The sequence below is a fragment of the Callorhinus ursinus genome, unplaced genomic scaffold (genome assembly GCF_003265705.2).
Source record: "Callorhinus ursinus isolate GAN/ISIS: 27379988/994484 unplaced genomic scaffold, GSC_fseal_2.0 scaffold19, whole genome shotgun sequence".
Classification (NCBI taxonomy): Eukaryota; Metazoa; Chordata; class Mammalia; order Carnivora; family Otariidae; genus Callorhinus; species Callorhinus ursinus.
This window is the reverse complement of record NW_027397081.1, coordinates 13,529,660-13,541,756: the sequence shown is the minus strand read 5'-3', so window position 1 is coordinate 13,541,756 and position 12,097 is coordinate 13,529,660. Positions and strand designations below refer to the sequence as shown.

General features: G+C 51.3%; 2 protein-coding genes across 6 annotated transcripts in view; both read left to right on the top strand.

Moving 5' to 3' along the window:
* The first annotated feature begins 3,095 nt into the window (after positions 1-3,095).
* Positions 3,096-6,369, top strand: APOA5 (apolipoprotein A5). 3 transcript variants are annotated; one of them, XM_073904026.1, is made up of 4 exons: positions 3,096-3,168; positions 3,853-3,904; positions 4,003-4,114; positions 4,642-6,369. In XM_073904026.1, exons 2-4 carry the CDS (start codon positions 3,865-3,867, stop codon positions 5,591-5,593), a joined length of 1,104 nt encoding a protein of 367 aa, XP_073760127.1. In that variant the 5' UTR covers positions 3,096-3,168; positions 3,853-3,864; the 3' UTR covers positions 5,594-6,369. The 3 variants fall into 3 exon arrangements, with proteins under 3 accessions (XP_073760127.1, XP_073760126.1, XP_025749622.1); XM_073904025.1 differs by lacking the exon at positions 3,096-3,168 and adding an exon at positions 3,205-3,305; XM_025893837.2 differs by lacking the exon at positions 3,096-3,168 and adding an exon at positions 3,367-3,505.
* Positions 6,370-7,249: 880 nt separating this feature from the next.
* ZPR1 (ZPR1 zinc finger) overlaps positions 7,250-12,097 on the top strand; it is a 9,891-nt gene continuing 5,043 nt past the window's right edge. Inside the window, exons 1-9 of one of the 3 annotated variants that reach the window (XM_025893532.2) lie at positions 7,254-7,885; positions 8,042-8,203; positions 8,596-8,686; positions 9,063-9,133; positions 9,795-9,881; positions 10,039-10,161; positions 10,749-10,799; positions 10,962-11,028; positions 11,430-11,500. In XM_025893532.2, coding sequence (XP_025749317.1) covers positions 7,715-7,885; positions 8,042-8,203; positions 8,596-8,686; positions 9,063-9,133; positions 9,795-9,881; positions 10,039-10,161; positions 10,749-10,799; positions 10,962-11,028; positions 11,430-11,500 — 894 coding nt within the window. In that variant the 5' untranslated portion in view covers positions 7,254-7,714. Of the gene's footprint in view, positions 7,886-8,041; positions 8,204-8,595; positions 8,687-9,062; positions 9,134-9,794; positions 9,882-10,038; positions 10,162-10,748; positions 10,800-10,961; positions 11,029-11,429; positions 11,501-12,097 lie in introns of all 3 variants that reach the window. The other 2 variants (XM_025893533.2, XM_025893534.2) reach the window with 2 other exon arrangements.

Here is a 12,097-nt window from a genome sequence, read left to right as displayed (position 1 = left end):
GATGAGGAAACAGTCAGTCAAATCCAGAACATTTTACAAGACATCTCCCCTGGACTCTTCAAAAGAAGTGAATGTCAAGGGTTGGGGAGTACTGTTCTAAATGAAAAAAAAAAAAAAAAAACAAAGGGGTAAAAAATTTATAAGAGGTGTTGGGGCCTGAATTTTTTTTTCAAACTTTTTTTTTTAAATTTTATTTATATTTATTTGACACACACACAGAGAGAGAGAGAGAGAGAGCGAGAAAGGGAACATCAGCAGGGGGAGAGGGAGAGGGAGAGGCAGGCTTCCCGCTGAGCAGGGAGCCCAGTTCAGGGCTTGATCCCAGGATCCTGGGATCAGAACCTGAGCTGAAGGCAGACGTTCAACGACTGAGCCACCCAGGTGCCCCTGGATCCTGAATTTAAGAAGAAAAAAAGAAAGAAAAAGTAGCTGCAAATGGCATTTTGGGAGAATTGGGAAAATTTGAGTATTTAATATATCTTAGGTGATATTAAAGAATTACGTCAGTTTCATGGTGTGATCATGGTATCATGTTTATGTAGAATTGTCCTTATTCTTAGGAGAGGTATGCTGTCTACAATTATTTCAAATGATCCCACACACAAAGCACATAGCACATACACAAGCACAAATACCTTCAACCAACCCAAATAGTTTAGAAACTAAAACAATAAGATGGTATCAAATAGAGAAGCAGGAGTGTGTCTTGCATCTACCTCCTGTATTAATGTAGGTTTGGTAAGAAAAGCAGAAGCCACTGTGTGTATTTCAAGTGTGAAAGGCTTTAATATAGAGAATTCAAGGTTTATAAAACTGTTGGACGTGATGGAGGAGTGATCATCTCAGCTTGAGCTTGAAGGAGAGATGCTCAAAAGTTCACCTGTTAGTAGCTACAAATGAGAAACTCACCTAATTGTCTTAGGCTACAAAACCAATGAATGTGATTCTTAAGAAGGTTATCCAGAAGCTGCCTTAAACCCCCAGTCTGTCTGCCTATGCATCTGCTTGCAACAACCAAGGAAAATAACCGTCTCTCCTCTTGCCTGTCATACTGACTGACTCTAACCTAGGCCCAGAGAGGGAAGGAGATTCTGGGAAATACGGTGTCTCTTCTGCATTACCGACAAGATCTGAGAAGGTGTAGTGATGAGGGTCGCCTGGGTGGCTCAGTTGGTTGAGGGTCCGACTCTTGACTCTGGCTCAGGTCCTGGTCTCAGAATTTCAGGGTCATGAGATTGAGCCCCGCATGGAGCCCCGCAGCATCAGGATCTGCACTCAGCAGGGAGTCTGCCTAAGATTTTCTCTCTCCCTCTCCTTTTGCCCCTCCCCCTGCACACACACTCTCTCTCAAATAAATAATCTTTTAAAAAAAAGAAGGGGTGGTGATGATACCAATTTACAGACACTATAGTGCAGCTGTATTTTATACCATAACCTCTGCAAAAACTATTAGAATAGCAAAAATGCTTTTTAAAAAATATACGGTAAAATATGCATAACATAAAAATTATCAGTTTTAAGTGCAACAACTTTTCAGTGGCATTAAGTACATTCACACTGTTGTGCAACTAGCACCACTGATCACCTCCATAACTTTTGCATCTTCCCAAACAGAAGCTCTGTGCCATTTTTAAAAATGATTTATTTATTTATTTTAGAGAGAGAGAGTACGAGTGGGAGGGGCAGAGGGAAAGGGAGAGAGAATCTCAAGCAGACTCTGCACTGAGCCCAACGCAGGGCCTGATCTCATGACCATGAGATGCAGAAACCACCCGCATGAGATGCAGAAACCACCCGCTCTGTGCCATTAAACATAATGAATCTCTTTTTCCTGCCTTCCCAGCCCCTGGTAACCTCTAATCTACTTTCTGCCTTTGCCTTTGACTATTTTAAGTACTTCATTTAAGTGGACTCATGCAAGATTTGTTCTTTTGTTCTGGCTTATTTCACCTAGCATAATGGCATCAAGATCCATCCATGTTATAATGTGTGTCAGAATTTCCTTCCCTTTTAAGGCTAAATAATATTCCATGTGTACATATCCCACATTTTGCTTATCCACTCATCTGCCGATGGGCACTTGGGGCCCTTTCCCCCTTTTGACTATTGTGAATAGTGCTGCTGGGAACAGGGAAGTAGAGCTATCTGTTCCAATTCCTGCTTTCAATTCCTTTGGTTATCTACCCAAAAGTGGAATCGCTGGATCGTATGGCAATTCTAACTAATCCTAACTAATTCAAACCAAGTCTGAAAAAAAAAAAAAGAATATAAGTTCCCCAAGGGATAGGCTATTTCGGGCTGAGGGAGCAGCATGTAGGGAGGCTCAGGGTCCTGAAAGAGATGGCATGCTCAGGGAATGCCAAGGGTGTTGTGTGGGAGGAGATGAGACCGGAGTGGACTGGGACGAGCCACGGCAGAGGCACGGCAGAGAACGCATGGAGTAGGCCGGACTTTGGCAGAGACACCTGTCTGAGGCTATGCACGTGATCAAGGTGGGAGGCAAACTCGGCTGTGATGTGACTGGTAGCGGAAATGGAAGACAGGGGATCGATTCAGGGTACATTCAGGAGTAAAAATCAGGAGTTCCTGAATGTATGTTTAAGTACATGGAGTGGGCGTGTCATCAAGGGTCTGGGCTCTTGGGCTTCCCCTTCTCAGAGGCCCTGGGGGTGCAGTTCAGCCTTTCCTGTGGGAAGAATCCTCCTCTTGCTCCAATTCTTTAGGCCCAGAGTCCCTGGCCCAGATGCCTCTCACGGCCTTCACCCTGTCACATCTGACTTCCCTGAGTTCCTGGATTATTTCATAAAGATGGGAGCACCCTTAACCCCATAAATGCTGGCTCTTCCCAGGCTGCCTGAGGGGCCTGTAGTGAAGCTGTCAAGAGCCGCTCAGGTTCAGGCTGGCCCCTGGACCCTGTCCCTGTCTGTCTAGGGCATGGTGCCTCTGGGCAGTTGAGTAAGAGCAGGGCCCTCAGCTGATAGGCTTTCCTCTGTTGGGGGCCAGCCAGCTGCTCAGTGGGAAGGGTGAAGGTCATGGGGCTTGGGGGGAACTGGGTGAGGAGTTCAGCCTTACTCCTTGATAATCTTTCCAGGCAGGACCTTTCTGCTGAAGCAGCCCCCTGATACCAGGGCACTCATTAACCCTCTGGGTGCCAGGGAAGGGCAGGAGGTAAGCCTTGGGGAGACAGCTGAGGTCAGCCTTCTTTGAACCTCCACGTGGTATTTACTCAGGGCAATTGTTGCCAGAGGCCCAGGCCCCTGGAGTATAAAGCCGAATGTCTGCTCTCTGTGCCCAGAACTGAGCAGGTGAGCGGGTGCTGGGTGGAGGGGTGCAGGTCAGATTCCTCAGGGAGGGGATTGCAGGGGTCTCAGCAGAGAGCTCTTGGGCTTCTTGGGGTGGGAACTAAGAACTAAGGACATCCTTTTGGAGCACTTTGGCAGGGTAGCTTCTTCTCCCTTGGGATCCCTCAGCTTTCCCAGTTGCAGAGTGGGAGGCAGGAAGAGAGGTAAGCAGGGGAGTGATAGCAGAAGTGGCCGAAGGAGCTGCTTGTGGGGTCTCAGGAGGGTGGTGGGGGAAACTCTACAAAGCAGTTTGAGCTCCACACTCCATATGTGTGATCCAGGTGAAAAAAAAGCCCCCCTCTCCCCAAAGCACCCTTTCCCTCCCAGCCATGCTCACCTAGATCAGTCCTCATCAGCCCCGGCAGCCCTGTGCTCCCCATATCTCAGGGAAAGGTTAACAGGTTTTGGGCAGGTTGGCCCTGGAGCAGGGCCCCCTGGGACAAAACTGGGAGATGTCCTTCCTTTGCTTCTTCACCTTAACCGGGCCTCGGTTCACCTTCTTCTTGAGTAGACAACAGCAAGTATGTTTGCAGTTCTGACCTGGGCTCTGGCTCTGCTCTCAGGTGGGTCTCCAACCCTGATTTCAATGCGGAGGCGTGGGTGGAGGCTGGACTGAAGCAGGGGGAAACCTAGCCTCTAACCACCCCATCCCTCTCCACAGCATTTGCAACTGTCCAGACACAGAAAGGCTTCTGGGACTACTTCAGCCAGAGCAGCGGGGACAAAGGCAAGGTGGCGCGGGTCCAGCAGCAGAAGCTGACATGGGAACCCACGTGAGTGGCTAGGACAAGGGGTGTGGGTGCAGGGAGGAGACAGCAGAGCAGAACAGTGGGATGGTGTGTGGTCTCTGATTCCTCAACCTCCTTAGTCCTCACTGGGACAGAGGAACAGAGTTGTGCTAGTTTTGCCTCATGCCTGGCCTTCCTGGGCTGTGCAGCCCCCTCTGCCCACAGCAGCACCCCCACCTCCGCCCTGATCTGCTGGCCCCTGCGCACTGAGGTGTGGGACCTGGGAGCCAGTGGAGGGGACCCCCACCACGCCCCCAGAATGAAAGGACTGTGTGAGAGTCCAGATGCATCTGTGTTTCCTTGGGCAGTTTTGGTCTGGATTTGCACATGCCATGTGTTTGTACTTCTGTGTGAGGACTTGTGTGGTTGGCCCGCAGCGAGGACTAGAGCCCTGGACTAGAGCCACCGCCCTGCATCCTTGGTTTCCCCCAGATCAGTGAGTGATGTCTCTGGGGCAAAGGCAATGGTGCGGCCAGCAGTACGATGGTTTGGATGTCTGTCCCCTTTCCCAGGAGCCTGAAAGACAGCCTTGAGCAAGACCTCAGCAATATGGACAAGTTCCTGGAAAAGCTGGGCCCTCTCAGTGGGCAGGGGAGGGAGCCTCCCGGGCTCCCACACGACCCCGAGGGCATGCGGCAGCAGCTGCAGGAGGAACTGGCGGAGGTGAGGGCGCGCCTGGAGCCCTACATGGCCAAGGCGCACCAGCAAGTGGGCTGGAATCTGGAGGGCCTGCGGCGGCAGCTGAAGCCCTACACCGTGGAGCTGATGGAGCAGGTGGCGCAGCGCGTTCAGGAGCTGCAGGAGCAGTTGCGCGTGGTCGGAGAGGGCACCAAGGCCCAGCTGCTGGGCGGCGTGGACGAGGCGCGGGGCCTGCTGCACGAGCTGCAGACCCGCGTGGTGCAGCACACCGGCCGCGTCAGGGAGCTCTTCCACTCCTACGCCCAGCGCCTGGTGACCGGCATCGGGCGCCACGTGCAGGAGCTGCACCACACCGTGGCCCCGCATGCCGCCGCTAGCCCCGCGCGCCTCAGCCGCTACGTGCAGACGCTCTCGCGCAAGCTCACGCTCAAGGCCGAGGCTCTGCACGCGCGCATCCAGCAGAACCTGGACCAGCTGCGGGAAGAGCTCAGCGCTTTTGCCAGCGCTGGCGCTGGCAGCGCGGAGGAAGGGGCCAACCCAGACCCCCAGATGCTGTCCCAGGAGGTGCGCCAGCGACTCCAGGCTTTCCGCCACGACACCTTCCTGCAGATCGCCGACTTCACCCGTGCCATTGACCAGGAGACCGAGGAGGTCCAGCTGCAGCTGGCGCCGCCCCCGCCAGGTCACAGTGCCTTCGCCCCAGAGTTTCTCCAAGCTGACAGCAGCGAGGCCCGCAGCAAGCTGCAGGCCCGTCTGGAAGACCTGTGGGAAGACATCAATGACAGCCTCCAGGACCGTGGTCTCAGCCATGTAGAAGAGCCCTGAGGGTCTACTGATCCGGGCTCACTTCCCGGCTCCTTGTCTGAGCCCAGGATATGAGCCCCCCTGGCGTGGCTCAGTCCTTGACAGTGGCCTATTGGGCAGAGGGTGGAGGGCCCTGCACAGGATAGGCGAGGCCACCAAAGGGACTCTTGTCCCTGGCATATTCAGCCTCCTGCGATTCCCCCATCCGGATGCATTACACTCATCAGGCTTTGCAAACCCAGCTTCCCGTGTTCATTTGGGAATCCTCATGAGTTGCTCCATTCTGCGATGGTGGGAGTGGGGAGGGAGAGAGGCACTTTATGTGCAGGTAGTCATGTGCAGTGCAAGCCTGTTGCCATGGTGCTGGAAGCCTGTACCTCTTTTTCCCAGGGCTTGACTCTGATCACTTCTGGCCGCCTGGTGGCCACTGCTACAGCTGGTCTACCGGAGAGGAGCTCTTTTCTCCCCAGGGCTGCCCTGACAGCTTCTGTTGGGGGAAGAGAAGGGAGAAGGGAGGAAAATATAAGAGCATGTGAAGGAGTGTGCATATATCTCTGCTGGCTCTGATGCTGGTGGGTACAAATGGTGGGGGTTGGGATGGGAAGGAGCGGAGCCTGCATTTCCTTACATTGCTCTACACCTAAACAGCTGACCAAGCCCTCCAAACTGTGGGGGCTTCTTAAAGCCTCGGGGGAAGCATACTGTGTGTCCTCTCCATCTGGGACCCCTCACTTCTGACTCCTGGGCTGAAGCCTAGACTTATGACTCATAAAATAGAGGCATATGGTGGAAGATTATTTGCCTGGTGTGACTCTTATTTGAGCCATGTCTGAAAGCAGTGGCCTTACCACTATCCCCAAAGCACACCCATCACTCATTCCAATCTCTCAACACTCTGTCTCAGGGACCCTCTCCCAATCCAGGTCTGCCAGAGGGTCCTGGCTCTGGCTAGACTCTGCCTTACATGATAGCTGTCTGTCATGCCTGGGTGTAGGCCTGGCTTAGAGACCCTTTCTCTGCACCTGCATTGCTCATCAACCTTATCACAGGGCAGTGTGCATGAAGTGCAGGCTCCTGAGGTGGCCTGCCTCCTTTGTTCCTGAGGTTCCAGATTTTGAATGACCTCCTTATGACTGACCCTTTTTTTTTTTTTGAGAACTCCAAATCTTAAACTCCCCAATTCCGCATATACAGTCTCACTTGGGAGCGACAGAGGTCCTCATAGATCCCCCTGGGAACTGGGAAATTGGGGTTGGGTGAAGTGGGGGGGAGGGAGAGGAAAGGGTAAATACACCCTGTCCAGCATCTTTGGAAGGTCCTGTCCAGCACTCTTTCCTCGGCTCACAGAGTGCCCCGCACAGGGTTCTCAGCACCCCATATGAATCTGGCCTAATCATGCCTGCAGGCTGGACCTCTTCCCTGACACCCTAGATTTAGCAACTGAACTGGGTGAGAGGTGCCCAGGGAGAGGAGATACTGGAAAGGACAGTTTACCACAAAAAGAGGTGTTTTTGTTATTGTTAGGAAACTGTGAGGGGTGAGTCAGCTGGAGTTTGATGTGCTGGGGGTGTGGGGGTGGGAGTAAAAATGAGGGCTGAGTATTTGAGGCTGGAATTTGGGCACTTGTTTATGAGGGCAGACATAAGGAGTGGGAACAGAAAGGGAGAGAATCCTTGAGGGACTGAGGGAGGGGGGATCAAGAGCCGAAGCAATGTCTGGCCCAACAGTGGATGGGAGCCTGAGCCGGGGTCGGAGCGCACCTCCTCAGGGGTAAGAGGGACAAGCCAAGCCTCTTGCCATCAGGTGTCTGGTAGTCAGATTTCTGTACCAATGGTTAGAACCCTGTAGAATGGAACTATTGTGAAGAAGCGAAACAGTGCCCTGGGTCTGAGATGACGTTCTGGGGGAAGTAACGCCTGAATTGAGGTGCAGACAAAGCTTGAATCAGGCTGGCTTTCGAAGTCTGGACCATAGAATCCCAGCAACGCGGAAACCTTGTCAGACAACAGTTCCCGAGGGCCCAGAGTCTGCGGCCTCTTTAAGAAAGGGCGGGGCGGCAGCTGGTGGAAGTGCCGGAGGAAGGGGTGGGGCCGCGAGAGGAGCGGAAGCCGGAAGTGGAGGCCCGCTCTGCGCGTGTTGAGCATGGCGGTCAGCGGCCCTGTGGAGCCGGGGCCCCCGGCGGCTGCTGCCGCTCCCTCCCCCGCCCCGGCCCGGGCTCCAGCCCCCGAGGACTTGTTCCGGCCTATCAGCGCCGAGGACGAGGAGCAGCAGCCCACCGAGATCGAGTCGCTGTGTATGAACTGTTACCGCAATGTAAGGCGGGGGCCCGGCCCGGGGCGGCGGGAGGTTGGGCCGAAGTGGAGTGGGAGACCCGGCCAGGTGGGCCCAGTTGGGGACCCGGAGGCGAGGCACGCCCCGGGGTCAGTAGACGGGGAACAGGGGCTTCCTAGCTGCTTTCTGCTTCCACAGGGCACGACGCGCCTCCTGCTCACCAAGATCCCTTTCTTCAGAGAAATAATCGTGAGCTCCTTTTCCTGTGAGCATTGTGGCTGGAACGACACGGAGATCCAGTCGGCCGGCAGGATCCAGGATCAGGGAGTGCGCTACATTTTGACCGTCAGGGCCCAGGAGGTGAGAGGACCCCATAGCAGTCTAGTGTCCTCTAGAAGTCTTGGGGACCGGAGTCAGAGCTCTCGTGCGACCTCGAATAAATACTCCTATGTGCCCAAGCCTAAGTTTCCTCCTTCCTAAAGTGGGGTTGGTGCTGTCAGATGCTCAGGTGAGATAAGGCTTGTGAAAGTGCTTTGTAATTACATTCTGTCAGAGGGAATCAGATGAGCAGTACTTGTTTTTAGTAGTCCTCTCACTATTTGGGCAGCTGGCTTCACAGGTGTTCTGTTCGGCAGGAGTAGTCTGTACCCCCTGGAATGGAGAGAGGAAGAAACTGCTAGGCTGGGGTCTGGTATTTCCTGAGAAGCTGTACTGCTGACCTCTCTGGAATGAAAGTTTTTCTTTCTGCCCAGGACATGAACAGAGAAGTGGTGAAAACGGACTCTGCCACCACAAGGATCCCGGAGTTGGATTTTGAAATTCCTGCCTTCAGTCAGAAGGGAGGTAGGTATAAGGTCAGGGTATTTGGGCTGTTCAAGCCTGGCTGCAATCTTACTTTCTTGCAAAAACCTGGGTGCCAGGTCTGGTGGCTAGTGCATGGGTTTGGCCATGTTGTCACTGTGACCTTCCTTGGTTCAACAGAAACAGAAAGCTTGGATTAAACAGCTTGAGACAGTAGGTTGTGTTAGTAAGGCTGTAATGTGTTTATTAGAGAGTCTTAGCATCACTGTTATTAGAGATGAATGGAGCTTTGTTCTAGGCCTCCTCATTTTATAGTTGAAATCAAAGCCCAGGGAGCTCCAAGTGAATTGCTCAGAGTCATACAGGCACTCGATGACTGTATGTCAAGACTCACGTGTCTTTTGTTCTTACTCACTAGTTCTGACCACTGTTGAAGGACTGATCAGCCGTGCTGTCTCTGGCCTGGAGCAGGATCAGCCCGCACGAAGGGTGAGTTGGGATTTTCTGATTGCAGCAGCTCAAGGCATAACGACCAATCTATGTCTGAAGAGAGGGTTCAGCCTCTTGTGTAGCTGAACCGTCTCTGAATGTTGGAGAACTTTTGAGGGACACATGGTGATGCTGTTGCTGCCAGGATGTTGCCCATGTTCTGTCTCCCATCCTTTCCACTTCCCTTTCCCTAGTGTTATGTTCACACCTTCTCTCAGACAGGCAGTATAACATTACCTCTGAAGAGCCTTTCCTAATCCCCTTGGATTTATCTATACTTCCTGAGTGTTCCATTGTACCATATATTTATTATGGGGGAAGAAATATAATTACATATTTAGTCATTTGTCTTCCTAAATGTCTGGGGAGCCCCATGAGAGGACTCTGGTTTATTTACTGTTGTGTCTCTAACCTGGCATGAGAGCCTGGCTGAAATGGTTGAATGGTGAGAAAATGAAGCTCATTTGGCACAACCCATAAACTTCAAACTTATTTACTATATCTTATTGTGAAGTCTGAGTCTCTCTGTTCCTACTTAGACTGAGACAGGTGGTGACTTCCTGATGGAAGTGACGTGGACATGACAGGGAGTAGGGGCATAAAGTCTATCACCAGGGCTGGGGAGCCCCATGACTATCTGTTTACTATCTTTTCCTGTCAGGCAAATGAAAAAGCTGTAGCTGAAAGAATTGATAAGTTTATTGTCAAACTGAAAGAGCTAAAGCAAGTGGCCTCTCCTTTCACTCTGGTGAGTATTGAGGAACTCTAGGTGCTAGATTTAGGGGAGGAGAGACCCTTAAGACTGTCTGGGATTTTTCCACTATGGTGCCCAAGAGGTCTGATGAGAGGTGGAGGATTATTTGTGATTTCTTGTTGTAATTACTCCCTCTTTGCCCATCTGTCAGATCATTGATGATCCCTCAGGGAACAGCTTTGTGGAAAACCCCCATGCTCCCCAGAAAGATCATGCCCTCGTGATCACACACTATAATCGGACTCTACAGCAGGAAGAGATGCTGGGGCTCCAGGTAAGTAGACTGAAGAAGCCAGAAGACTGCTCTGGCATTATCTTGCTTTCTGGATTGCTTGGAATTAGTGGAATCTTATTTTGTCATTGCTACCCTGTGTACCCTATCTCTGCATATTTGTGCATCTCATCTAGTTTGTATCAAGACTTAGGATAAACTTTTTTTTTTTAAGATTTTATTTATTTATTGTACAGAGAGAGACAGAGAAAGACACAGCGAGAGAGGGAACACAAGCAGGGGGAGTGGGAGAGGGAGAAGCAGGCTTTCTGCTGAGCAGGGAGCCCGATGCGGAGCTTGATCCCAGGACCCTGGGATCATGACCTGAGCCAAAGGCAGACGCTTAATGACTGAGCCACCCAGGTGCCCCAAGACTTAGGATAAACTTTACAATAAAAGTTGGCAGTGGCTGTGATCCTGTCTTAAGCTCTGTTTTTCCTTGGATTGGGGCTTTGCTTCCTACTTTCTCTGTTAAACGCATGAGGTGGCACCTGATATAAGCAAACAGTCTTCTCTCTCACTCCAAGGCAGGCTGTTGGGGAGGCTGAGGTATATGTGCCAACGTGTGATTTGTATTTCTGCTATGGTAGGCTGAGGCACCACCAGAAGAGAAGCCAGAAGAGGAGGATCTCAGAAACGAAGTGAGTCTACTGGCTGCTGTGGAGGAAGGAACAGAGCTGTGGGCAGAGACTGACGCTGCTCAGTCTCTCTTCCTCACCATCAACACTGGCAACTACCAGCATACCAACTGAATGTCTGGAGCCTGAGCAGGGCTCACCCTTCGTCCCCATGTTGTGTTCCAGGTGCTGCAGTTCAACACAAACTGTCCAGAATGCAATGCTCCGGCTCAGACCAACATGAAGCTAGTTCGTATCTTTTGTCAGGCAGTTGGGTTGCTCTTTATCTGACTCGGGCATGAAGATTATATGCAGGCTGCGGAGTATTCCCTTCAAGGAAAGTGCAGTGATGAGGAAGGTGTTGCCTTTGATGAGACTGCGTACATTGGCTTTTGGGTTCAAAGAGAGAGTTAGGCTGTGGTTTCTAGGGTCCTGTGTTTGGCTTGAGTCATGTCTTCCAATATTTGTGAACAAGGATTGCCATGGGTTGCCACCTTGCCCTCTTCTGGAGGACTATCTGAGTTAGGCTGCTTCTTGTGATTTCTTTCCTATAGTCCTAGGACTAGCAACTGTGCTTTTAGGGTTTGGGTTTGTTCTTCCTCAGAAGGTGGTCTTGCTCTCCTGGAAGCAAATTTCCTTACCTCCATCTTCCAGAAATCCCTCACTTTAAGGAGGTTATCATCATGGCTACCAACTGTGAGAACTGCGGCCATCGGACCAATGAGGTGGGTGGGCTCCATTGTTAAGGAAGATGACTAAGGTGAGGGTAACCCCTGTTTAACTTTGATCCTTCCTAAATATGCTTTGGGATGAGGTGGGAGGAAGCTGGGTCTTTCTCTTGGATGTAGTGCAGGGTGAGGAGCCCTTGAAGGAACTGGGAATTAGTGAAGTAAAATTAGAGATACCATTACTCATTCAAGACATTGAAGATTGGTTATATGGAAGAGGGAGGTGCCCCCCTTTTTGTTTATTTTTTAAAAATTTTTTATTGTTATGTTAATCACCATACATTACATCATTAGTTTTTTGATGTAGTGTTCCATGATTCATTGTTTGTGCATAACACCCAGTGCTCCACGCAGAATGTGCCCTCTTTAATACCCATCACCAGGCTAACCCATCCCCCCACCCCCCTCCCCTCTAGAACCCTCAGTTTGTTTTTCAGAGTCCATCGTCTCTCATGGTTCGTCTCCCCCTCCGACTTATTCCCCTTCATTCTTCCCCTCCTGCTATCTTCCCTTCTTTTTTTTTCTTAACATATATTGCATTATTTGTTTCAGAGGTACAGATCTGTGATTCAACAGTCTTGCACAATTCACAGC